This window comes from Aptenodytes forsteri, unplaced genomic scaffold (genome assembly GCF_000699145.1).
Source record: "Aptenodytes forsteri isolate BGI_AS27 unplaced genomic scaffold, ASM69914v1 Scaffold183, whole genome shotgun sequence".
Lineage (NCBI taxonomy): Eukaryota > Metazoa > Chordata > Aves > Sphenisciformes > Spheniscidae > Aptenodytes > Aptenodytes forsteri.
Window position 1 is genome coordinate 1,530,730 of NW_008795918.1, and position 23,510 is coordinate 1,554,239.

At 42.2% G+C, this 23,510-nt stretch overlaps 2 protein-coding genes across 2 annotated transcripts in view; one reads left to right on the forward strand and one right to left on the reverse strand.

Moving 5' to 3' along the window:
* Positions 1-6,573, forward strand: part of TRAK2 (trafficking kinesin protein 2) — a 28,238-nt gene extending 21,665 nt beyond the window's left edge. Inside the window, exons 10-18 of the mRNA XM_019473502.1 lie at positions 174-248; positions 903-1,040; positions 2,011-2,090; positions 2,809-3,012; positions 3,149-3,447; positions 3,790-4,065; positions 4,292-4,391; positions 5,002-5,191; positions 5,560-6,573. Of these exons, the coding sequence (XP_019329047.1) occupies positions 174-248; positions 903-1,040; positions 2,011-2,090; positions 2,809-3,012; positions 3,149-3,447; positions 3,790-4,065; positions 4,292-4,391; positions 5,002-5,191; positions 5,560-6,048 (1,851 nt within the window). The 3' untranslated portion in view covers positions 6,049-6,573. The remainder of the gene's footprint in view (positions 1-173; positions 249-902; positions 1,041-2,010; positions 2,091-2,808; positions 3,013-3,148; positions 3,448-3,789; positions 4,066-4,291; positions 4,392-5,001; positions 5,192-5,559) is intronic.
* A 6,894-nt stretch (positions 6,574-13,467) lies between these two features.
* On the reverse strand, positions 13,468-19,481 carry CASP8 (caspase 8). The gene is made up of 8 exons (XM_009284656.2): positions 19,161-19,481; positions 18,464-18,569; positions 17,145-17,283; positions 16,994-17,050; positions 16,597-16,664; positions 15,941-16,076; positions 14,276-14,777; positions 13,468-13,974 (listed from the first exon to the last, which is right to left on the reverse strand). The coding sequence occupies exons 1-8, from the start codon at positions 19,466-19,468 to the stop codon at positions 13,839-13,841; spliced, it is 1,452 nt and encodes a 483-aa protein (XP_009282931.1). The 5' UTR covers positions 19,469-19,481; the 3' UTR covers positions 13,468-13,838.
* Between the last annotated feature and the right edge of the window lie 4,029 nt (positions 19,482-23,510).

Below are 23,510 nucleotides of genomic sequence, written 5' to 3' on the forward strand. Positions count from 1 at the left end.
GTGTGTGTGTGCACGCGCGCCGTGTGCACACTATTGCTTACAGCAGGTAGAAATTGACTTGCAAGCCAGGGGGTTTTACAATGCAAAGTGGCTGTTTCAGGAAAATATTGCAGAGGATCAACTCTCCTGGGGAAATGGGCTGAGAAATGATGAGCACCTTTTTGTGCTTTCAGCATGTGATTGAAAAGGAGGAGCTGAAACTTCACTTACAAGCTTCCAAAGATGCTCAGAGACAACTGACAGCAGAGGTACTTAAGGCTTCTATATATATACATTTAGATAATGTTTGGAATAGAATACAAGAGAAAGAAAACTAGGAGAGAATGGGAACTATTGCTTTCTAATTATGTAGGGCTTTTCATTTTTCATTGTGGTTGGAGTCATATGATTGGAGGAAAAGAATAATTATTTTTATTTAAGTCTACACAAATATTGTTGTAGCTCACGGGAGTATGAAAGGCAAGGAAGGTGTTCCAAGTAAGGAGGTCTTACTATTCTTAGTAGTTGCGAGAAAAAGAGTGTTTTAGTGTGAATATTACTGATTATATCAACAATATTGTAGCTCATCAGATTTTAAGGAAGTTGTCTTTTTTGCTTCTTTTGTATCAGCAGTTACTGTATTTGCAATGTCACTGCAAAGTTTTTCGATGTATTTTCCTTTGAATTTTATCATACTTTTTCCTCTTTCGAGTCTTAATTGGACTTTGTGCTTCACCACTAAAATCAATGCACGGGCTATGCTGACCATCGTCCATTCCAGATGTTGGCCTGTGCCGTGCAGTTGGAAAAATATTACAGTGTTGAATCAGTCGATAGAGGTTTCTGTAGGAGTTAATTCAGTTTCATTCTGTCTTTTCTTTGAAGCTTACTGGTATCACGTGATGGCCTTTCTTCTCTTCCAGTTACATGAGTTGCAAGATCGGAATGCAGAGTGTCTAGGGATGTTGCACGAATCACAAGAAGAAGTGAAGTTGCTGCGCAGCAGAGCTAGCTCTGTTGCTTGTCTCTGTCGTCCTCACTCATGTGGAGCATTTCCTGTGGTAATAAATACCACTAGCATGGCATACGCCTACTGGCACACATGGCCTGTAGTAGCGTACAACTATATGAAAAAACCAGCCATTACAGGAGCTGCAGCAGGAGCTATTTTGTAGTAGGCAAAGGAGCTGATCTAATGGTTTTTCAGTTATTTAATGTGTACACTTTTGAGAATTTTATGTATTAGGAAACTAACCATTCACTTGACACATTGTGATATTAAAATTATTTTTCCTTTTTATATGCCTTTTCTGTTAAATAAGGGAATTGGCATGTTCTACAGCTAGTGCTCAGTTGTGTTAGTATATTGTTCAATGTTGATGTGAATTTTATAACTTGACAGTGTTTCTTTAAGAAACAAAGCATCTTTTCAAGAGTTCAAAGAGTATTTTTTTCCTTTATGTAGTTTATGATGTAATTTTATGTCCTTATCTTGTGAGATTAAATTTTAAGCGCCATCAGAAATGCATGACCTTAGACTAATTGCCAGAGATGACTAAACCAATGGAAAAGGGTTAAAGGCATTTATTTTCCTCTTCTTATTAGTGTCAGGTGTGTTCTGATTACTATACTCTCAAAAATTTCTGGGCTGTGCTGGGAATTTGTCAGGTTTTGGTTGGTTGTTCTGTGTATACAGAATCCCTCATGTACGTGTTTGGCCTTGTAAGAAGTGCTTTTACTTAACTTAAGCTTAACTTAAGAAACCAACATAAAGAGTACCAAGAAAAAGCAGATGTTGCTAATGAAAACTGAACCCATACTGGCTGTACGTAGGTGTAGTTACAGTAGAAAACTCCCCCACCTCCATGCCCTTCCATCAGAGACTGAAGGGTTTGTCCGAAACGTACTGATACCGGGGAAACACATGGAGATTTTTTGAGTATTTTTGTTTAGAGATGTTTGCTGCTAAAATTGTTAGGAGGAAGACTTGAATCTAATTTGGCAACTCTTCTGGTTTCCATTTTTCTCTAGGATTCCCTTGCAGCAGAAATTGAAGGGACAATGCGGAAGGAATTGAGTCAGGGTGATGAATCTGTTCTCTCCAAGCAAAAGTATGTTTTCAGATCTCTATGTGCTATTTCGGTATTTTTCCATATGCTTGTATTAAGTAAAGTGAAACTGATTTCTGGAAATCTATAGATGTGAATGTTCCCTTTATAATAAGTTTTCTATGTAACAATAAAAAAAGCTTTGTAGTACTTGGTAATCTTTTCAACTTTGAAACCCACTATTCTTAGTTGATTCTATGAGGAAGTTGGGAATTTGCTAAACGGATGTTATTTCATTCTTTAATTAGTGAGATTTTTGATGCAAATTCTCTGATGTACGGCACTAGTTTTATCCCTTTTAATGCTTATAGAAAAATTCTCAGGCAAGTGAAATTATAGCTGAAAGACTGGTAGCAGTTTCCAAAGCCCTGAAGATCTGTTCCTGGATCTCTTACTTCTGAGCAAGAAGTAATAAATTAAATGTATGCCTCTGAAAGCATATATAAATTAAATAAGTAAAATATATGCTCCTGAATGTTCTCAAGTGGTTATCAATGGAGGTTCAGGTCTTTCAGGTCAAAGTAAGTGGTAATTCTGATATTTAATAGAGTAGTACTCCTGAAAACATGAGTGTCTTAGGCAATCCTGTTTTTCTGGGCTTAAATCTTTTTAATCAGGTCTCTGCAGACTATTGAAAGTCTGTTGTCCAGAGCTTTCTCTTTATTATATCTTTTTCAAAATGCTTCTGAAAACCACATTTGTTTGCTTATGTTTTCTGCAGGGGTCAACAGAAACGAGTATTTGACACTGTCAAGGTTGCTAATGTCACTCGTGGCCGCTCCTCTTCCTTTCCTGCCCCGTTGCCAATCCCTGGATCTAATCGGTCAAGTGTTGTTATGACAGCAAAGCCCTTCCAGTCTGGCGTACACCAGTTGGAGGGCCACACACGGATGACCCAGAGGAGCAGCTCTGAGAAGAATTTGAAGTAGGAAACATAGCCTGTTACCTTCTTTCTAAACTACCTGATTCAAAACTAAATCCAGACTGGACCTCTGCTGTGTAAAAGAGAAATAGTTAATTTAATGGTCTTAAGATCTATTATTATTTGATGTTTCTCACAGAGACACTCATAATCCTGGCCAGCCGGGAACCCCTGGAGACAATGACTTAGTCACAGCTCTGCACAGGCTCTCCCTCCGTCGTCAGAACTACCTGAGTGAGAAGCAGTTCTTTGAGGAGGAATGGGAGCGAAAAATGCATTTGCTGGCTGAGCAGAAAGAAGGGGCTAGTGGCTGCAGTACACCAACAGAAAGCTGTTTTTCTCTGGGTACAAACTCAGAATTCACTGATCTCTCTGCCAGCTCTAGTAATCTCCGTGTCCTCCTACCAGAAAAATTGCAAATTGTCAAACCCATTGAAGGTAAGAGGATGATCTTCCTTCTCTCAGCAGCAGAAAAGGATTTTACATTAATTTGCCAACTAAATCATTGTTGGTGTGTGTATAGCTAGTTATGATATGCAGTAAGAGGAAGTAGTAGTATTTGGTAGGCTACGTGCCAACTAGCTCATCAGTATCACTTTCTACTTGGCTTTCTTACATGGTGCTAAGTGTTAGGCTTTTTCTTGGCATTGCCATCCAAGTGCATCATGTGTATCACAGTGTCAGCACCAGTTGGCTGGAGTTGTTTTGATGATGAATTCTTGTAACTCAATACAATAGTAGGTAATGGCGCACTCAGACTTTTCTCTTTTGTCACACCAGGATCTCAGACCCTTTTTCATTGGCAGCAACTTGCTCGACCCAACCTAGGCACCATTCTTGACCCAAGACCAGGTGTTGTTACAAAAGGTTTTACTCCTCTGTCTGATGATACTGTGTACCACATCTCTGACTTGGAGGAGGATGATGAGGAAGGTGAAGGAGGTATAACATTTAAAGTGCAAGAGTCCTTCCCGGAGGAAAAGAAATGTACAGTGGCAAAGCCAGTGGCAGGGATTTTCCTGCCACCTATTACTTCAGCAGCAGTACCACTCACCGGTAAGAAGCATGGTTAGTGTTTTTTTCTCTTTTTATTTTGTAGTGTCTGTTTCTCAATGGAAAGTATTTGACCTTGTGACAATGCTGTCTTTGCCGTCTTTGTTCTTTACTTTAAAAAAAAAAAAAAAAAAAGCAGTGACGATAACATTATCTTAAACTTTGCTTTGGTTAGTTCTTATCTGTCTTTATTTTTACCCTCAATGGATGTAAACTCTCCACGTTGCAGCCTCGAATCCAGGGAAGTGTCTGTCTTCTACAAATTCCACGTTTACCTTTACTACCTGTAGGATCCTTCACCCATCTGATGTCACTCAAGTTACTCCCAGGTATGATGACTGCTGACATCCTAAACGTTGCTGCATAGGATTAAACAGTTGCTTTCTGGCTTCTGATACATGGACCAGTTTTGAAAAATACCAAGGCAGCTGGGCAACACATAGGATGTTACTCATACAAATAGTTGTAATTACAAAGGGGAAACTTGAAATTCTCTAGAGTGAGAGTTAAAACAGGCTAGGGTAACTTAAAGGAAGTAAATTTATACTCTTAAATAGCAAATGCCTTGTATCATATACCTGTTGTTAAAAAAATAAAATACTGATTCTATGATAATTTTTTTTTCCGATTCTGTCATAATTTTTTTAAACTAAGTTATTACTGGACATCTATGTTGATATTCTATCTAATACAGTATAGGTGACCACAGAAGGTAAATTCATTGGTACTTACACCAAAACCTCTCTGTCAACCTAGTATCTTCTAAATGTTTTGCAGAACAACAATTCTGAATCTACTAAAGCTGATACTGTCACAGCTAATAGCAATAGTTTACTTTTTCTCAAGCCTTCTGTATACTAAAAGGCAAATACAGAGCAGAGGAGGTATAAAGATGTCTAATGTGTGCATCTTCTCTGTTTCATTTTTATTTTATTTCAGCTCCATGGGTGCCCCATTTTCACTTGGAAATACTGGCAGCAGTATTGGAAACCCAGTAGTGAACACTCCAGCCATTTCTTACAGGCTTAGTATTGGAGAATTTCTCACCAACAGAAGAGATTCAACTACTACTTTCAGCAGCACGAGCAGTCTGGCTAAACTTTTGCAAGAACGAGGCATCTCTGCCAAGGTTTACGATAGCCCTGTATTAGAAAAACTGCCTTTGCTACAGCCCCCTCGAACTCTCCCCATTCCTTCTACTCCACCAAATTCTCCCTCGCATTCACCTTGTCCTTCCTCTCCACTGTTTGAGCCTCGAGTGCATCACTCAGAAAATTTCCTGGCTTCTCGACCAGCAGAAACATTCTTGCAAGAAATGTATGCATTTTCACTGGAAATACTGGCAGCAGTATTGGAAACCCAGTAGTGAACACTCCAGCCATTTCTTACAGGCTTAGTATTGGAGAATTTCTCACCAACAGAAGAGATTCAACTACTACTTTCAGCAGCACGAGCAGTCTGGCTAAACTTTTGCAAGAACGAGGCATCTCTGCCAAGGTTTACGATAGCCCTGTATTAGAAAAACTGCCTTTGCTACAGCCCCCTCGAACTCTCCCCATTCCTTCTACTCCACCAAATTCTCCCTCGCATTCACCTTGTCCTTCCTCTCCACTGTTTGAGCCTCGAGTGCATCACTCAGAAAATTTCCTGGCTTCTCGACCAGCAGAAACATTCTTGCAAGAAATGTATGGCCTAAAGCCCTCCCGTAACGCTCCGGACGTAGGCCAGCTGAAGATGAACCTAGTGGACAGACTGAAGAGGCTGGGTATTGCCAGGGTGATCAAGCCCCCTGAGACACAGGACCACAGGAAGAATCAGGGGCCAGAGGTTAGCTTGCGGAGGCAGGACTCGGCTGTGTTTTTAAATGCAGGTAGCAACTTAATGGCAGGACTGAGAAGAAACCAGAGTCTTCCAGCCATGATTGGAGCATTAGGAGCTCCAGTTTGCACACAGTCATCAAAAATGGATATCCTAAAGGAGGACTGACTGGTCTGAAAAGTGATTGACTTCTAGCATAGTGAATAATACATGAGGGATAAACATCCAGTGCAGGCATTGTTAGATGTGTTACAGAAGGGTTGGAGAAGGCATGTGCATGTTGAAGATGTGGGAGAGAGAAGCGTTGGGATCAAGGAGAAGAAGAACATTGCTTGGGTTTGAGGAAGAAGGCTTTTGTGGAAGAGAAGATAGAAGAAACCAAAGCTTAGTTTTGAGACCCCCTTCAGCATCTGTCTTAACTTCAGCAAAAATAAAAGACCATTGTAGACATTCTCAGTATTTCAACCTTTTAAACTGTATGTGTAGAACTGTCTTGCAGGTGCCATTCTATTTTTCTCCTACCATATGACCATAGTATTTTACTAGTTGTTAGCAGTCAGGCTGTATCATTTAAATATAATATTGAAATAACAGTCAGTCTGACCAGCATTATTGGTCCAAGTTCCTCTCTGTAGCAAACAAATACGAAAATTTGGATTTTTTTTTTTTTTTATTATTCTTGTATTTCCCATTTCAGAAACTGTACTCTTTTGAACTCCTCCCCATTTTGAGAAGCAGGGGAGAGAACCTTTAGCTCTATGTAAGAAAACATTCTTGTATTCCCATTTCAGAAACTGTACTCTTTTGAACTCCTCCCCATTTTGAGAAGCAGGGGAGAGAACCTTTAGCTCTATGTAAGAAAACAATACTTCTGTTTACAAACACGGAAACTAGTGGTCAGGATTTATATTTTGAAAGAGTGCAATTATGCTAGTGAGGTATTAACAGAAGTTAATTTCTTTCCAGAGCTTCTGAAGCACACAGAGGAAGGTGCAATGAGTAAGAATTAAGAAACGGGAAAGTATGTATTGGGGTGAAAACTTAAAGCTAAGAAATCTTTCCAAAGTGTGCTGTGCATCTTTTTAAATGAGGGTATTTTTGCACACGCACACAAAAATCTCAGGCACATTTCAGTGTTGCAAAAGGAAATAAAACCTAGGTGCTTGATTCAGGATTTCTTTTTATTTTACATAAGCGGAGAGCATTTACTTCAAGACAAGCGTCGGAAATTCAGTAACCTGACTCTTCTCTTGACAGGTAGACATTATGTATATTTGCGAGTTCTGCAGTAAACTTCATGCCTTTCATTCACTTATTTCTGATTTTAGGCAGGATTTTGTTTAAAAGATTTCATTAAGAGCAAAATTTACCAGTCTATATTCAGAAACAGGAAGATGAAAGCTAGTGTTCTTTGTAGCATTTTAATGAACATAAATCAATTTTGTCTACATTGAAATCCTGTGTTTTGATGATGGAGAGTGGTTCTGAGCCTGGTTCTGAACAAAGCTGAGGCAGACTTTCTGTCTCAGAAGTCCAATTTAGATATCTGATTTCTGAGTGGTAATCAGCAAAATGTTACTGCCCATGCTGCTTTTTTGATTCCTTCCTGTCCAAGGTTCTAGTCGTAACTGAATAATCTACAATAGATTTATAGTGTAACTTAAAGAACAAAAAAAGTTTGCCCAAAATTCCTCAGAGGAATGGGTCTTCGCTAGTGACCTGAATGGAAACAGGTTCTTAATCTTTATGTAATTTTTCACTGTACCTATCAACATTTTAAAATTATTTTAAAGTTTCGTTTCCATGCAATTACGTAAAACAGTCAAAGTTTACCTTGCTTGTTACAGTGTATGTGGGACATAGCTGGTACCTGTCTGGGTGCGTGGTGTGAAGCATCAGTATAATTACACTGATTCGCGTTTGCCATTAAGGCGCATCTACCGTAATCAGCAGCCTTGTTGCTGCAGGGTTGAGTGGAGTAGGGCAGGAAAAGAAAGCTTCTTAACCTGGTTTATAGGAAATTTGTAACGTGGCCTTTCTGCTTTTACAGTTCTATAGATCTTGTGATGACTCTTTGATATAATAGTCTTCTTTTGTAAAAGGAAAAGGAGTAACCACTTCAAACTTGCACAGGGATTCTTAGCAGAAACTTGTCTGTCAGCAGCGCACAGAAATATTCAGGAACTCCTGGAGTTGCCTTTTGCTCTCTAAACAAAATCTTACACTTATAAAAGGTGAATTTTATTTAAAATACTATATACGGGTTAATTTTGTTTTTTAAATGAAAAATATTTTATTTCTTCATGTAAGTATTTATGTTTGTACATACTTAGCTGTGCATGGGGTCTTGCCTAGCTAAATAAGGTAAGAGTGAAAGGAGTAAGGGGAGGCACTTTTGCTCTCCTGTGAACGGAGAGGCAGGTATGTCTGCTGTGTATTTGTAACTTCTAGGGAAAAAACAGGAATGAGTTAACAAAAGATTAGGCAGTTTGCTATCAACAGAGAAGTGAACACTGTGTCAAAAGTATGTCCATTTTATGTGTGTTTATTATAGGAGTACATGTAAGTTACAGCTAAATTTTGAGGGTATTGCACTGTATTTCTAACTAGCTTCATTAGATAACTCCAGCCATTGGATCGTTCTGTGTGTTACCAGCAGAAGTAGCAAATCAGCTAAATCAGAATTCCTTTGGCAGACCAGGTTTCAATTAAAATTAATCTAAAAGCACATTAATTAAATGCATGTTTCTCTTTGGGACACTTCCATATTCCATAGCCCAACAATATAAACTGGATCAGTTCAAACAATACTATGGATATGTCGAGAGGTTTTGTTTGTTTGTTTGTTTTCTGTAGGATGACGTATCATCAGACACTTTACACAAGGCAAGAAGAAAATGGAAGAATCTGTTTACCATTGTGTTTGTGTGTTTATCCGGTTGGTTGATGCTGTGGTGCAGTGTTGTTGAAATTCTGTCATGCGTTTATGCCTTTGGATGGTCACATGCATTTTGTATATAGGTGCCTAGCTTGCAGCAACAGGGAAAATTGGTACTTCTTCCAAGTTTACTGTTTCGTGCCAAAACCTAGATTAACTTTTTTGAATAACGTCCGTGTTTCTGAGAACTTATTAAAAGTTGCCATCATTCTAGGAACTGATTTGGCTTCTGTTGCCTCCCATAAGAGAGGAGACAAACTTGCATGACTAAGATAGCTGAGATCCTGCACAAGATCTTTTGATCCTGCACAAGTGTGATTTGGTTGAGCGGAAGGTAGAACTAGAAGGAATGGAGAATTGCATTTCGGAAAGGTTCTGTTCTCTTGCAGGTTTGAGACAAAAACAGGTGCTAAAAAGAAAGGACTTGCCCACGCTTGTGAAAGTTTCAAGAGCCAGAAGGAAATTCTTGTAGTATTTACCTTTATTCAGATTGGCTTAAACCAAGCACAAATTTATAGCTTTCTAGTTTCACTGTTTTTGATAAACTCAGTGATGCCTGCATGCTCAAAATGCCTGTGGTCAAAGTTGAAAGTCTACTTGAGTCAAACAGCAGCAGAGAGGGAAGGAGAATATTGAGTTTGGGCCTCATTTGGCTGTTACACGAGGGGATTACACACAATGTTTGAACGGTCTGGGAGCTTCATGGTATTTTTGTCATCTGCTTTTTGCACTTACTGTTGTTTCATAGTGGAATGTAAATTTGATAATAAATGTGTAACATGCCATTTTTCAGTATATTGGTCATCTTGTGTGGTTTGTTCCAGATGTCATCTTCTATACTAGTGTTCTATAATAAATGTAAAATTATGCCTTTTGGGGCTAAAATTTAGTGATTGTTATACTGTACACGAGCTTAGTGAGTTGGTATCTGCACAAGTGGTGGCTGTAAAAGCTGAGAAATTCATTTAAAAACTTTATCGGGCTGGGCTGGGCTGTTTGCTGTTGTGTTTATACCTAAGCAGTTAAAGGTGGCAGATGTGCAGTACAAGCTGTGGTCTGACTTCGCACAGTAAATGTGCGATGCGTAAATCTAGAACGAACACTTACAGAGTACCTTCTGCTGCAGTTTGAAAAGCCTTTTACTTGAGAATGAAAAACTTCACAAATTAAGAATAGCTCATCAGCTTCTAGAGAGAATATTTGAATGTGAGCCTCACTTTAAATGAATGCATTCACGTTTTCTGGTACTTCGGGGGTTTTTGTGTGTGTGGTGTTTTGGGTTTTTTTCCTACTGTTATTTTACAGCAGCTAATATGTTCCTCTAGCATTATAGTGCTAGACAACACTGTTGTCTAACACCACCGCTGTTTTTCCATCTCAGTAGCTGATGTTATGTCAGCCCTCTATTTGTGATAAAATGGGGGTAGAGACTGAAACCAAGCTACTTACCCTTGAAGAGTACTCCCTTTGCATAGGTCTCACTGAAGTTCTTTTGGCACAGAGGTGCCAAATTCTTGCCAGTTGTGTCAGCCTGGGGCTGTGCATACCACCTTCAGCGCAAGCCCCTGCACTCATATTTCAGGCTGGAAGGTTCTGATCATTTTCACCAAAACACTCAGTTCCTTCAGTGGTACAGAATGGGAACAAGGTTGATTTGCAGTTAACAGATTCTTACTTGAATTAGTCTTAACAGTTACTGACAGTGGTTCCTCTAGTAGTCTGTGTGCGTGACATCTCAAAGAACCGAGAACCACCGTTACTCTATGGTAAGTATCCTGTGTTTATTTAGCTTTTATTTTAACATGAGAAGAAGGGCTTGCGCTCTTGTCAGACTGAAGTTGACTTTTCAGCTCAACTTTTCATATGCTGAAGCTTATGAGCTGGACATTTGAGGAGACACTATCTTCCCACTGTTCTCTGAAATTGTTACATCTATAAATGGTTAGGCAGGATCGAGCTGCAAGCTGGAACACCAGCATCTGGGTTGCAAGAGACGTTGACCAAGATTCCTTCACGAGTAAGTGGGTAGCTTACACTGTTTCCTGATATTCATTGTATTTATGCACACGAGTACTTAACACATTTGCATTTGTATTTGCATGTCCTCAGAACAGAGGCCTGTGTTACCAGCTTAACTAATGACATTACGGAAGTGTCCCCCACAGTGGAGAAGCATTCTGTCCATAGGCAGCTAAATGGCACCAGAGGAACGTTAGATACTGATAGAGTTGGGATTTCTGGCTACGTGCTCTCTCTGCATCAAAGCTGTTCATGGTGCATATGAAAAGAAAATTAATGTCAGTATGCAAGTTCCTGTTGAACTCGAGATTTCAGCTGTCCTGAAACGCCCGAGCCTGAGGAGTACAGCTGGCTGCTGCTTTGTAAGAGTGGACACTCTAAGTAAGAGTGTAAGAGTTTGGGGAGGGGGTTTTTTTTCCACTTGTTCTCTAGCACTTTGGATGTAGTAAGGGAAGAGAGTTGTAACCCCTTTGAAGCTGCAGGAAAAGAGCTAGAACTAACCACAAGAGCTCAGGCATGCCTGAGGAAGGTGCAAGGAAGAGCTTCCTGGAGAAAACAGGTTTATTAAGCCACCTAAATCAGTGGCACATTGGCAATTCTGAAAAGAAATTCCAGAGTGATTCGGCACTGATGAGACTTAGAAATGCCTTGAGCTCCTTTCTTGTTTTCCTTTTAGTTGGTCACACTGCTAAAAGAAAGATTTTTTTTTTTTTTTTTTACAGTCTCCCAGGAGCGAGGGCCTTTAAATACCATTTTATACAATGGAGAAGTGAATACAAATAAGGCCTTTTGTGTGGGTTGGAGTCTCCACTTGAAAAGATCTGTAACTCTTGCAGTTGAGCTCTCGGTGCGTAGGTTTGGATAACCCAAGAGAAGCTGTCCTTTCAGCAGAAATTTTCAGATGAATTGTAAAGACAGAAAACCTGTGTACTGGTTTTGGCTGGGGTAGAGTTGACTTTCTTCATAGTAGCTAGTATGGGGCTATGTTTTGGATTTGTGCTGGAAACAGTGTTGATAACACAGGGGTGTTTTCATTACTGCTGAGCAGCGCTTACACAGAGTCAAGGCCTTTTCTGCTCCTCACACCACCCCACCAGTGAGCAGGCTGGGGGTGCACAAGAAGCTGGGAGGGGACACAGCCGGGACAGCTGACCCCAACTGACCACAGGGATATTCCACATCATACGACGTCATGCTCAGCATATAAAGCTGGGGGAAGAAGAAGGAAGGGGGAGATGTTCGGAGTGATGGCGTTTGTCTTCCCAAGGAACTGTTAACACGTGATGGAGCCCTGCTTTCCTGGAGATGGCTGAACACCTGCCTGCCCAGGGGAAGGAGTGAATGAATTCCTTGTTTTGCTTTGCTTGTGTGTGCGGCTTTTGCTTTACCTATTAAACTGTCTTTATCTCAATCCATGAGTTTTCTCACTTTTATGCTTCCTACGCTCTTCCCCCATCCCACTGGGGGGGAGTGAGCGAGTGGCTGTGTTGGGCTGAGCTGCCCACCACGGTCAAATCACAACCTGCTTCTGTTTCATTTTGCTGGTGGCTCAACTTACCTCACAAGTTCTCATGCATTTCAAGCTAACAAAGAAAACTTCCTAGTTAAAGGACTGCTAAATGCTGTTCATCCCAACCGAGTCATTAGGAACTGACAGAAAGGGAACACATAGCCAAACTGAAGTGCAGCATTAGCTGCCCCCCCATTGTGTAATCAGAACCATTAGTAGTACAATAGGCAGATGAGAGCGCTGTGCTGTGAAGAGATCTATATGCGTGTGTTTTCCTGGCTGGGACATGTACCTGACAGGTACATGACCAGTCCTTGCTTTGGCACAGCTCTCAATGGTTTCATGATTAATCCCTACACGAGCATCAACAACTATCTTGGAAAAATTACTCCTAGAATTTGGAAGCACAGATTTGCCTGTTTCTGTAACTGCTTGCTGCATCTGCCAGTTGTTAAGGTTCTAACCATTCTCACAGTCTATAATCTCTCTGCCCTTATCTTCGCAGACACAAACTGGTACCAAAGAGAGAAGTATTCAGCACCAGAGTCTAGGGAAGGACTTAGGCTTTTAAAATAATTCCAGTGAAGATCTATCTGTTCAGTTAATCACCTACATTGATACCATTACTAATGCTGAAAGCTTTAACAAGGGTATAACAGAATGAACATCTCATTCAAAACAAAACAGAGAGACTAACAAAGCTTCAGCTTCTACTCAGAGCTTGTAAAACTCCCTATTCTGTGTGCATATTAATCACAGGAGGCAATATAAAAACGTTTTTAAGGAGCTGGGTACTTATCTAGCGAGTTCTTCTTTTGCTGTGCCTAGAACTGAGACTCAAAGGTCAGCAGGTTAAGTGAACACAGGATAACTGGACATCTTCAAACATGAAGCTGCACCTGAGCAATTGATTGTCACTGTTAAGACTACTTATGTAGAGGATACTCTGAAATGCAGATCACAGCCCCATCCTGCTGAGGATGCTGGAGCTCAAGTGCTTGACTCTTCCTTGAGGTGTACCAAGGCACAAAAAATCAATGATTTTAAGTGGTGGGGAGAAGTAACAAAACACACTGATGTGAGCTGATTATATCCTATTATTATATCCTATAAAATTTGCAGCACCTCCTTTATTTTGCAAAAGTTAGGCATAAAATACACAAGGCTTCATAACAGTTGTCTTAAAATTTGCATTGGAAAGCTACCTTACTAAAGCAACAGCAATGTGGTACAGCCGATGGAGGACACGGAGCGTATTTTAGCTAGCAAACCACAAGGAGACCCGCTCAGAGATGCTCGCAAGTATAAAGTGTCATACATATTAACACTAATTTCTTAAGGCTTTTGCTCCTCAGCTGTATTTTCAATAAAAATATTTGCTCTTGTGGTAAGAGCAGACACTGAAAGTCTGTTATGTTTTACCAAATTCTTAGCTGATACCAGCCGATTCCAGGCTGCTGCAGCTCCCTCTGCCGTGCAGTTCCCTCCCACTTAGTTGACAGGAAAGATGAGCTTTTTCCTCAGTGTGAAACTGGGCTGTGGCATCTGCTTCTCTGCATTTGGCTTGCAACTTTTTCTGCTCACCTCTTGATTCACTGCTGTCAAGATGGTGAGAATATCTTCTCCTCTGCAAAAACACAAAGTACACTTTGTGTTAGGGAGGCAGTTAAGATCAGAAAAATTACCACATTCTCATATATCTTGATCTATACCAGTGCTAATGGCTCCTGTTTTAAACAGGCTTCAAAGCAGTTAGCTAAGCTGCTTTGAACAATCCGCATGGTGTTGCTCTGTCCTACATTACTGTTTTCACTCTGAGCGAGCACTCCCACTGCGTATCATCTACCTCTGCATCCAAATCAAACTCCTGTCATTGAGAAGGGAAATACAAGTGTCACCAAAAAAAAAGCTTATGGAAACATAGTTACCGAGGACAGCTGCACTCTAAGTGCTGGCACAATGCCTGTATGTACCAGGTCCCCTGCCTTGGGCTCCTGTAGGAAACGTAATCTTGCAGGGTAGCCATGCCCAAGAGGAAGTCTGCTTCTGCGGGGATGCAGTCGAGCTGAAATCTTGCATCTGTTTCTACAGAAGAATCTTGCTCTCCAGAATCTGTTTCGATGGTCACACCTTTCTGGCAAGCATCACCTTGGCAGGCCTGAACAAAAAACACTTTTGGTTTTCCAGCAAGCGAGCGGCAATTCTGTCCAGTGAAAGAAGTGGTCAGTTCCTGGATAGGTACTTCCTGCCCATCAACACCATATACAATGCCTTTTTTCCCATGAGACAGGATACAGCAAACAAAACAGTCTTTGTCCTTGTGGTCTTCGCACTGGTAGATGTTCACAGTCTTACGGATTTCCTCTGCGGTGAGGTCTCTGTATTCTGCTATTGTAAAATGAAGCTTGCTAAAGACTCTTCTCAAAGCCGCTGGAAAGTAAACAGAAGGGGAATTGGAGCCGTTTCATTATATGAAAATTGGACTCTGAAATTGCAAATTGCATTTCTAGAGATACACAATCTTTTCTTTTAAATCCTGCTACACTACTATCCAGGTAGTTACATTCCTGCTCTGAAAATAATCTAGTAGTCTAATCACTAATCATATCTCTACTGAGTTCCCTTAACTCTCATTAAAAGGCTTCCTTGCAATCTTGCTGTTTAGTATTGCCCCTGTCTGGAAAGCATGCAGAACTATTAAGAAAGCTGTACCTCTTTCCCCCACCCACTTTACGGCTACTCCCTCCATCTCTCAAAAGGTGTTGAACAGTGCAGTTGCTTTACCCAAGAGGAGAGGGCGCTACCCATTTGGGTAGTACCTGTGTCACAGGAAGAGAAACCTTGCACTCTGACTCTTGAATTAAGTTGGAGTTCAATTCAATCAGGGAAGGCCCATTGATGGATTTTATCTCTTGGCACAGATAGTGCAAATACACCCATCTCACAGACCCTAGGACCTGCAATGAGCTATGCTGCTGCTGCTGCAGGACAGCCTGCTAAAATCAGGGCCCCTGAATAGCAAGGTAATTGAGTCCCTAAATTCCAACATCTTCCCTCCTTTTTTTTTTTTTTTTTTTTTTTTTTTTTTTGTTTTTTGCAATGAGCTATGCTGCTGCTGCTGCAGGACAGCCTGCTAAAATCAGGGCCCCTGAATAGCAAGGTAATTGAGTCCCTAAATTCCAACATCTTCCCTCCTTTTTTTTTTTTTTTTTTTTTTTTTTAAGTTGGATGTTAAACAACTAATGCCCAATTCTGGTTCAGCAGCAAATCTGTTTCTGATTCTGCATGTTTTAGAAGTAGTATGCATAAAGCTGATACAAAGCTAGCCTAGCTTGTAAAGTCCAGGCTGAGGTTGCTGCTTGAGGTTGCAATAAACTCAGTAAAACAGCAAAATGCTAGTGAATTGTTCCGAGTCAGCCAGTAAAAGCTTGATGAGTTGATTAGGGTTTGTCAGCACAGGAAACAGCCGACTCAGCCACTACAACAAAAGTATCCTAGAAAGGGAAGATTGAAATTCAGACCTTCAGTACAGAAAAAGAAGTGAGGTTTCTAGTTTTGAAGATATGCAAACTCATCTTTAATATTCATTGTACCTGCATCCACATCTGTCCCATCCCGATCCTTCATGTTTTTGGGTTCCGGCACTGCTCCCCTGGCTTTTGCAAAATTGTGATTATTCAGGATCAGGCACACTCCACGGGGTCGGCTAGTCATTTTGTAAGCTTCAAGCTGTTGAAAAGAAAGACTATTGGTGAAACTACTGCACTCTTCTCCAGGTGCTTCTCAGCCCTTGCTAGTGGCACAGCAGGGTAAAGGGCCAGCTGGCTTTCTCTCTAGGCAGCTCTCCCTGTACAGCTTTGCTCCCCGGATCTGGCAATGCACTGCCCCACCGCCTTTGGGAGTCTGTGCACAGCATGACAGCACCCCTCCAGACCCACATCATCGTGCTCAGCCAACATGGGGTGCTGCGTTCACCCACTGCTCCACGCCCAGCCATCTGCCAACTGCGTATTTCCTGGTATAATAAACTTGGCCTATCTTGCTACCCTTGCAAATGTTTCTGAAGTTTTAACAGTGCAGCAGCTGCTGCGTGTGACTTAGCTTCAGAATAAAGGATGTTACAGAGTGGTGCATTTTTCTCTTTCTAGACTGTTTTTAACAGTTGGGCTTACAATAACTCTTCACCTCATGGAGGGATGATCTAGTCTAAGACAAAATTATGATGTTTCTAAGAAACAAACTGACTTACCTGGGAAGATTTATTCCAACTGCCAGGAGAATCAGGTGCCACAGATGACGCCAGCCATCTGGCATGGGCTGAATACAGACAAAAAAGTTCAAGTACAGAATGTAGCACTAGAGAAAGGAGAGAAGCTCTTCCTATTCTCCATCTCCACAACTACCTCCCAGGGTAAAACTGTTCTCTGAAAACACTGAATTGTGTTTGAACGGCTGTTCTGTTAGCTATAAACCACTAGATAATCAATTAAAAGGGAGTAAAATGTATTGTGACCAGTTAGTAAGTAACTGGGTACTTGATCACTTTTTAGAGGCACCTGTGTAAAGAATTGAGATGCAAGTGGTGTGGAGAGTCCAAAAGCTGAAGAGCGAAAAATCTAAACATTAATTTTTTGAGTTTCAATTACCTTCAGGGCCTCCTGTGCTGCCCCTCTGTTCTTCTGTGATGAGCATCTCTTCTTCACCTGAAAAGTATTCATTATTAGTCCTGTATGATACCTATGTGTCACTTCAAGAATAACTGTGGGAAAGAGGCCTTTTTGTTTTGTTTTGTTTTACCAAATTGGTTTAATTCATACTCTTCAATTCTCTTCAACAGGCTGATGTTAATTTCTGCACAGAGTCTCTTCAGGATACTTAGGTTGTCTTCTCCCAAAATCCCCTTCTTCTCCATCTCAATGAAAACGTCGAGCATTGTCTGGGTAATCAGAAAGGTAGTTTGCTCTTAGGGCACATCCATGCTGCCACTGGGAGGGAAGTTGCAGCATGTGCGTGTGCACCTAAGCTTTAATGTACTGACAGCACATGCGACCCACAGAGTCAGTCCAACTGACTGGTAGCTCAGTTGAGACCTCAGCTGAGTCAATTAAACCTAGTTCAACAAAACCTACAAGTACTGTAAGTACAATCACCTTCTCAAAACATACTTATTTCCCTTCCGCAGCTCAGAGGTGCCAAGATCTAATAAGATCTAATCCAGAAGGTCTAATGGTGATCACACAGGAATATATAATGTCATTTTTAATGACTGCTTTCATTCGACTTCCAGTGGCTATCTTGTGCACTTAACTGAAACACAAGAACCACTGTACTGACCATCTTGAGCAATGGTGAAAATGAGTATAACCATGCAAGTATGGTGTAGAGATTACTCTGAAGCAAAAGGGGACCCAAACAGTGAGTGGCAGAGCACAGTGGTTACCCCAAGGATTTCCTAGAACAGCTATCACTAGATGGTCACAGTCTCTCCTCTAAGAAAAGAGGGAAAATGCTGTAAGATTTTTCATTAGACAGAACAAAGTACCCAGCAGTCAGAACTGCAGGCTGAGGATAGTGTAAGAGCAACTGGATCTCCCACAAGGCTATTTGTAAACTCCAAGCTCTTGGGCCTTAGCCTTGGTAAGGATCTACTGCTTAGATCCGTATTTTCTGAGTTTGGAAGTAAAAAGAACAAAAGCATAAAGTAATAGCCCCAGTGGGTGATTCTCTGTGTTTGATAATGGCTTAGAAAGCAGCCAAAAGAAAATCAGTTGGGCAATATGAGTGAATGTGCCCATCGGTCTTCCATTGATCAAAGCCACTGAGTCCCCTAAGCCCCGTATGGTGCTTGGACATGAAGGCCTCTGGTGCAGGGCTGGCCCATGCTCTCTGGGCTGTGACACTGCTGCAAAAGCTACACATAACACTAGCACAGACAAGTCCCATATGCACTGGAGAGCCTACAATCCCTTTCCAGGTGCACCTTTTTTCTTACGGTGTTTCCACCGTAAGAAGAGTGACACCGTAAGAAAAGTGACACTCATTCCCCTCACAGCAACTCAAATGTCTCTATGGATTATAATAATCATTAAAAAAAAAAGTATTAAAGAAATTCTTACAGTCTTAGGGTTTAGCCTGCATTTTGGTAATTCTTTCCCCAAAAGAAACTTGAAAGACTTCAGCTCATCTTCAGTGATGTCTTCTGACAGCTGAAAGAGCAGGTATCTAGAAAGAGAAGTGGAGGACACCGTTTCATCGTGTTCCCAAGCATGCCCCTTAGCACAATTTAACACCGTACTGTTGAACTGCCCCCTTCGCCCACTCCCCCAAGCACATAACCCCCTTTTTTTTCTTTTTAAATGGGGGGACATCAGTCCCAGGACAGCCTGAAGTCAAACCATTTTCAGCTACAATTAAAAAGATCTCTGTTTACCTAAAATCAAAACCACGCTGAAACTTTCTGGAGTTGAGAACAAAAGCTCACACCCTGTCCCTTACCGCACCACGCAGCACCCGGGCAGGGAGGCCTCTGGGGGCTGCTAAGCATTTCAGAAAGGCGCGGCTTTAGTTTTCTCCCTTTTACTGGACAGAAAGTTCAACTTTCCGTACGGCTTGTACCTGCGTTCTCTTGGAAGACGCTTGTGCGCTGCCAAACCTTAGCCTGGTGTTCAAACCGTCGGTAAAAGCTTACACCGACCACATGAGAAGGGCAGCCGACCCCAGAGAGCGAGCTCCCGGGTGAGGCTCAGCCGGGCCGCCGGCGGCGTGCGGCACCCCCCCGGGCCGCCCGGTGAACCCGCGCCGCCGGTCACTCACCTGTAGGCCGACACCCGTGCCCTGCCCGGGATCTGAAGCTCTCTCTCCATCTCCCCTCTGCTGGGGCCCAGCTGGGCAGCCAGGAGGTCCATCCGACTGATCCGGTAGAGCAGCTCCTTCAGGAAGGCCAGGTTCCCCGCCTCGATCATGCCTTTCTCCTGCAGCGCTTCGAAGAAGTCCTGTGCCTTCTGGATGGCTTCCAGCTTCCTCATGGGGACGTGCTCCAGGCTGAGGAACTTCAGAGCCGCCAGCTCGGCCTCGTCCAGCTCCTCGCTGACCACTAGCAGCCGCTGCCTGGAGAACTCCATCGCCCCGCGGCGGCGCCAGCCCGGGCAAAGTCAGAGGGCGCTTTCCCGCCGCCCGCCGCGCTTCCGCCCGCCGCCGGGCTGGGGCGGGCAGGAGGCGGCGCCCGGGCCCCTGGGAGCTGTGGTTCCTTCTGGATTTCTAACTTAAACCGAAAAAACCCACAACTTAACTTAAAAACTGCGCGTCTGCCAGAGAGGACTTCTCTCAGACGCATTTTAGGCCCCCTCCGTTGACAGTTATGAAGCACTGACTATTCTTGAGAAAACTGAACCTACTAGTGCAAGCCTAAAGGTCTCCCTCGGCCTGGGCTTTTCCTGCAATCGTCTCTCTCTAGTTTAAAGGCACTCACAATTCATTGCCATTTTAACACAAAAAGAAAGAAGCTCATAATGCCACTGACTCGATGTCCTCCTTGCGAGCCTTTTGGGGCTGCTGGCAGGCAATGCAGCACACTCAATGCAGGTGTTCGGCCCTGTACCCTAACAGCCACCGGCCAAGGAACCAGCTCCCTTCCCACCCCTCCCAGATTTACTGAAGACCCTTCTAGCAGCAGGAGCAGGCTCGCAGGAGCACTGCGCGATGGCATAAGACCCTGGGATGGTGCACCACCTCTGATATACCTTCTGGTGCAGCACTCTCAATAGATGGTATTTCACAACAACGGGAGGGAGGAGGGAGGAGATTTTACCAGTTGGCATTTCATCCTTCTGAAAACGAACATTAACACCTTAGTGCTCACCTTGAGCAGAAGAGCCACCCTCAGAACATCCGTACTCTCCAAATAAAGAAACAGTGTTCTCGCTAAGCAGTGATTTAAAAACAGAGTCCCTTCCCCCTTCAAAACACAGGAAAAAAACAGTTTTACAACATTAAGCAGAAATCTTTACACCGTTATCATAGCAGTGGCTTATCAATGTTCAGAACTCTACACAAGATATTTGATTGCTGCATGTGTGGCAAATTGGGTCAAAGGTGGAAGTAATCTGAATATGGCAAGCCACTTTTTAACAGCCCATGAACTAACATGCCCTCAAGTCACGTTAAAACAAGCTCTTCCTAGTAAACAGACTGAAGGAGGTATGATCCTTCTCTTCGCACTGATATGCCTGGACAAATCAGGCCTAAACACAAAGTGGCTACACAAATATAAAACTAATGTAAAAGACTTAGGCCAAGCTTGGAAGACATGTCCAGAATAATGTTCCACCTAGCTAGAAATGTATTACAGTTGGCACCCACAAAAGCCAGCCATGTTTGGGGCCTGGGGAATTCCTGTGGCTGTCAATAACAGAACAGATACAGTGACAAGCAAAGGCACAATTACAGAAAGGACACACAGAAATTAGTATCTGGGAATTCCCAAAGATCTCAACTATATTTTTTAGCGCATTGCACAGAAGTCATTGCAGCTTAAACATGCCATTCTCTGTTCATAATTTGACACATCTCTAGTTGAAAAGAGGCAGATCTGAATAATTTCAGAGAGAATGTGCCCATGTTAGTTAGGGGTCAGAATAAAAAGGGTAACCAGCAAGGGCTGAACACCCAACATCTCTCGAGAAAAATCTAGCTCCGGACGCCCTGCTGCAGAGCTTAATCTCCTAAATGGTGTGTATTTTGTTTCCACTTCTCCCTGAGCTTCAAGATTTCCTGCAGGAGATCTTACAGATCACAGACGTAGCCAACAATTCAACGAATCAAAACTTCGCAGTACCTGAATTTTGCACCACTTAGAGAACTGAGAGTGAACCCTTATATAGGTGGTGAGAAAACACGTACTTACAGCAGCCCGTGCAATGGGAGAAGCTGGCAGCAATCTGAACACAGGCAGGCTCCTCACACGTACCACTAACCCATCCCAAGAGCAGCACATTAATAAGTCACTCTAAAACCGTTATGGTGGAGAGAATGACAAACTTCCCACGGAAGGTGGGCGTAAACAGCTCTCTGGGAAACTGATGTTAAACTGAACGAATAGGTAGCAAGATACAAATGACTGGGTAGGGATTCATGCCACTGAATGACATTATTTCCGCCTCTGCAGCTAACAGTCCTCCCCAAGTCTTCTAAGCATTTCCCTTTGCAAACAGCTTCACTCTGATCTTGCCTGCTTTCAGCTTAAGCCTGCAGGACTTCAACTCACCAACTTTACTTTCCTACCAACCTTCTGACTCCACTTTCTGGCGGTAGTGCTTCTGCTGGCTCAAAACAAAACACAGAATTGAGTGCCAAGATTGTTTTGCTATAGCATTTGGCCTCCCGGCCAGGAGTTGAAGAAAAGGGAGGACAGGCAAAGTAACTATAGCTGAGGTCCTTCAGAGAGGAAAGGCGATTGCCCCTCACCGTTCTCCAAGTCGTGCCACAGAGGAAAATCAGAGTCAGAAAATTGCAGATCTGACTTCCTTCTTACCTCTCAGTTCTGTGGGAGGGTCACAAACACATGCAAGAACATATCAGCCACCCTGCCGCAGGTGTGTGTGAGCATACTTTGCTCAGAACCATAAAACTGAAAGTGTGTTTTCTCCTTCCTTGATCACTGCATGAGCCACATAAAAACTCACAGTACAGCTAGCTCCTGCAGTCCTTTAGAGGATTTTGACGGGGTTTTCTCTCCCTTCTAGGTGGTCTTCATCAGCAGGCAATAATGTTAGCTATGGAGGTGGCCTGATTTTAACGGGTAGAACAAAATACCATGCCAATTTAATGACAGGGTATGACTGACCAGCGCCCCCCCCTGCCCCGGTGGAGGACAGCTCAGAGGACAAGCGGAAAAAAACAATGATCTCGGGGAAGAATATATCGTACAGAAAGCTCAATTTACCTCAACATCAGGGAGACTGGATGGTAACCTTTGTTTTAGAGAAGACAGCTGCACCTGTGAATCATCAGGTTTCCCAAGCCAATTAACAAAGAATAATGTCTTCCTGAGCTAGCCAGACCAGCATGGGGGGTGTGAATACGTGGCTCAGCCCAACATAAAAGTATAAAAACTGGACAACAGATAAAACATATAAACTTTGAAAAGAGCATTGGGCTTGAGCTGGCTTCAACCCATATGTTCCATCGTGACTGGGGATGCCCAATGTCATGATGGTGAGCACACAGAGATGGGTAATGAGAATCATGTTTGTATTGTGATTCAACTGTATATTGCAATTGCTAAATTATGCTTGTGTTGCGATTTCAGTATGTTGCTGCATCACTCGACTAAATCAAAATCCCATTTAGCACTAAATATACCAAATAAGTAAATTTTATATCCAGCTCCTCCTCATGTGGAATATCTGAAAGAACTTGGTCTGTGAGTATTGAACTCTGACACAGAGAAATATGAAAAAAACCCAAAATGCCGTAGATTCACAATTTCACTAGTGGAGCAGCTGCCACCTTCCAGCAAGTTTCTCCCAGAGGAAGCAGTTACTTCATTTAAGCTATATTTCTTTATCATAAAACAACATTCACAAATCTAATTACTAACTTCATATCAGGGTCTCATTTATGAAAACATTATAAAAATGTAAACAAATTGTTGCCACATTTCCTAAATGGTTAACCAAATGTCAGCCACAGAACTGTATCATACCTGGTAACACCTTCTGGCAACTTTTGCCACAAACAGCACTCTCATTTACATAGTGCTTGTAACGTCTATTTATTATTTAGGAAACCTGTGTGAACAGAGCTGTGATTCTAAGAATGGGCATTCTCCCTTTTACTTGGAAGGTAAAAAAGGGTAAGGGGAGCAAAATGCAACTGCCAACACATTGTGTGGAATTAGGAAAAAAAAGTTTAGCTTCAAGAATACAAGCAGGATTGAATAAAGAACCCCTGCTTTATGGCTAGACATGGATTTAAAAAAAATACAAACTAAAAAAAGCAGAAGTTACAAAGTGTCTCAAATCCATCCTTTATCTTGTTATAAACTCAAAAGGAATGTAGCTGTTAGAATCCCACACAGCTCCCTACGCATTGCTGAGGATGCAAGGTAAGAACAGCCTCACTGGCATCAGCTGCCATTATCATGAAAGTCCTGAACTTAAACTT

What these genes read in the sequence shown, in the direction of transcription:
- CASP8 (XM_009284656.2), bottom strand. Translation starts at nt 19,468, where the DNA reads ATGGAGTTCTCCAGGCAGCGGCTGCTAGTGGTCAGCGAGGAGCTGGAC. An exon ending in GTATGAATTAAACCAATTTG is followed by an intron (nt 17,051 to 17,144) that starts GTAAAACAAAAC and finishes AATACTTTTCAG; the next exon opens with GTGAAGAAGAGATGCTCATC. An exon ending in CAGCACAGGAGGCCCTGAAG is followed by an intron (nt 16,665 to 16,993) that starts GTAATTGAAACT and finishes GTCTGTATTCAG; the next exon opens with CCCATGCCAGATGGCTGGCG.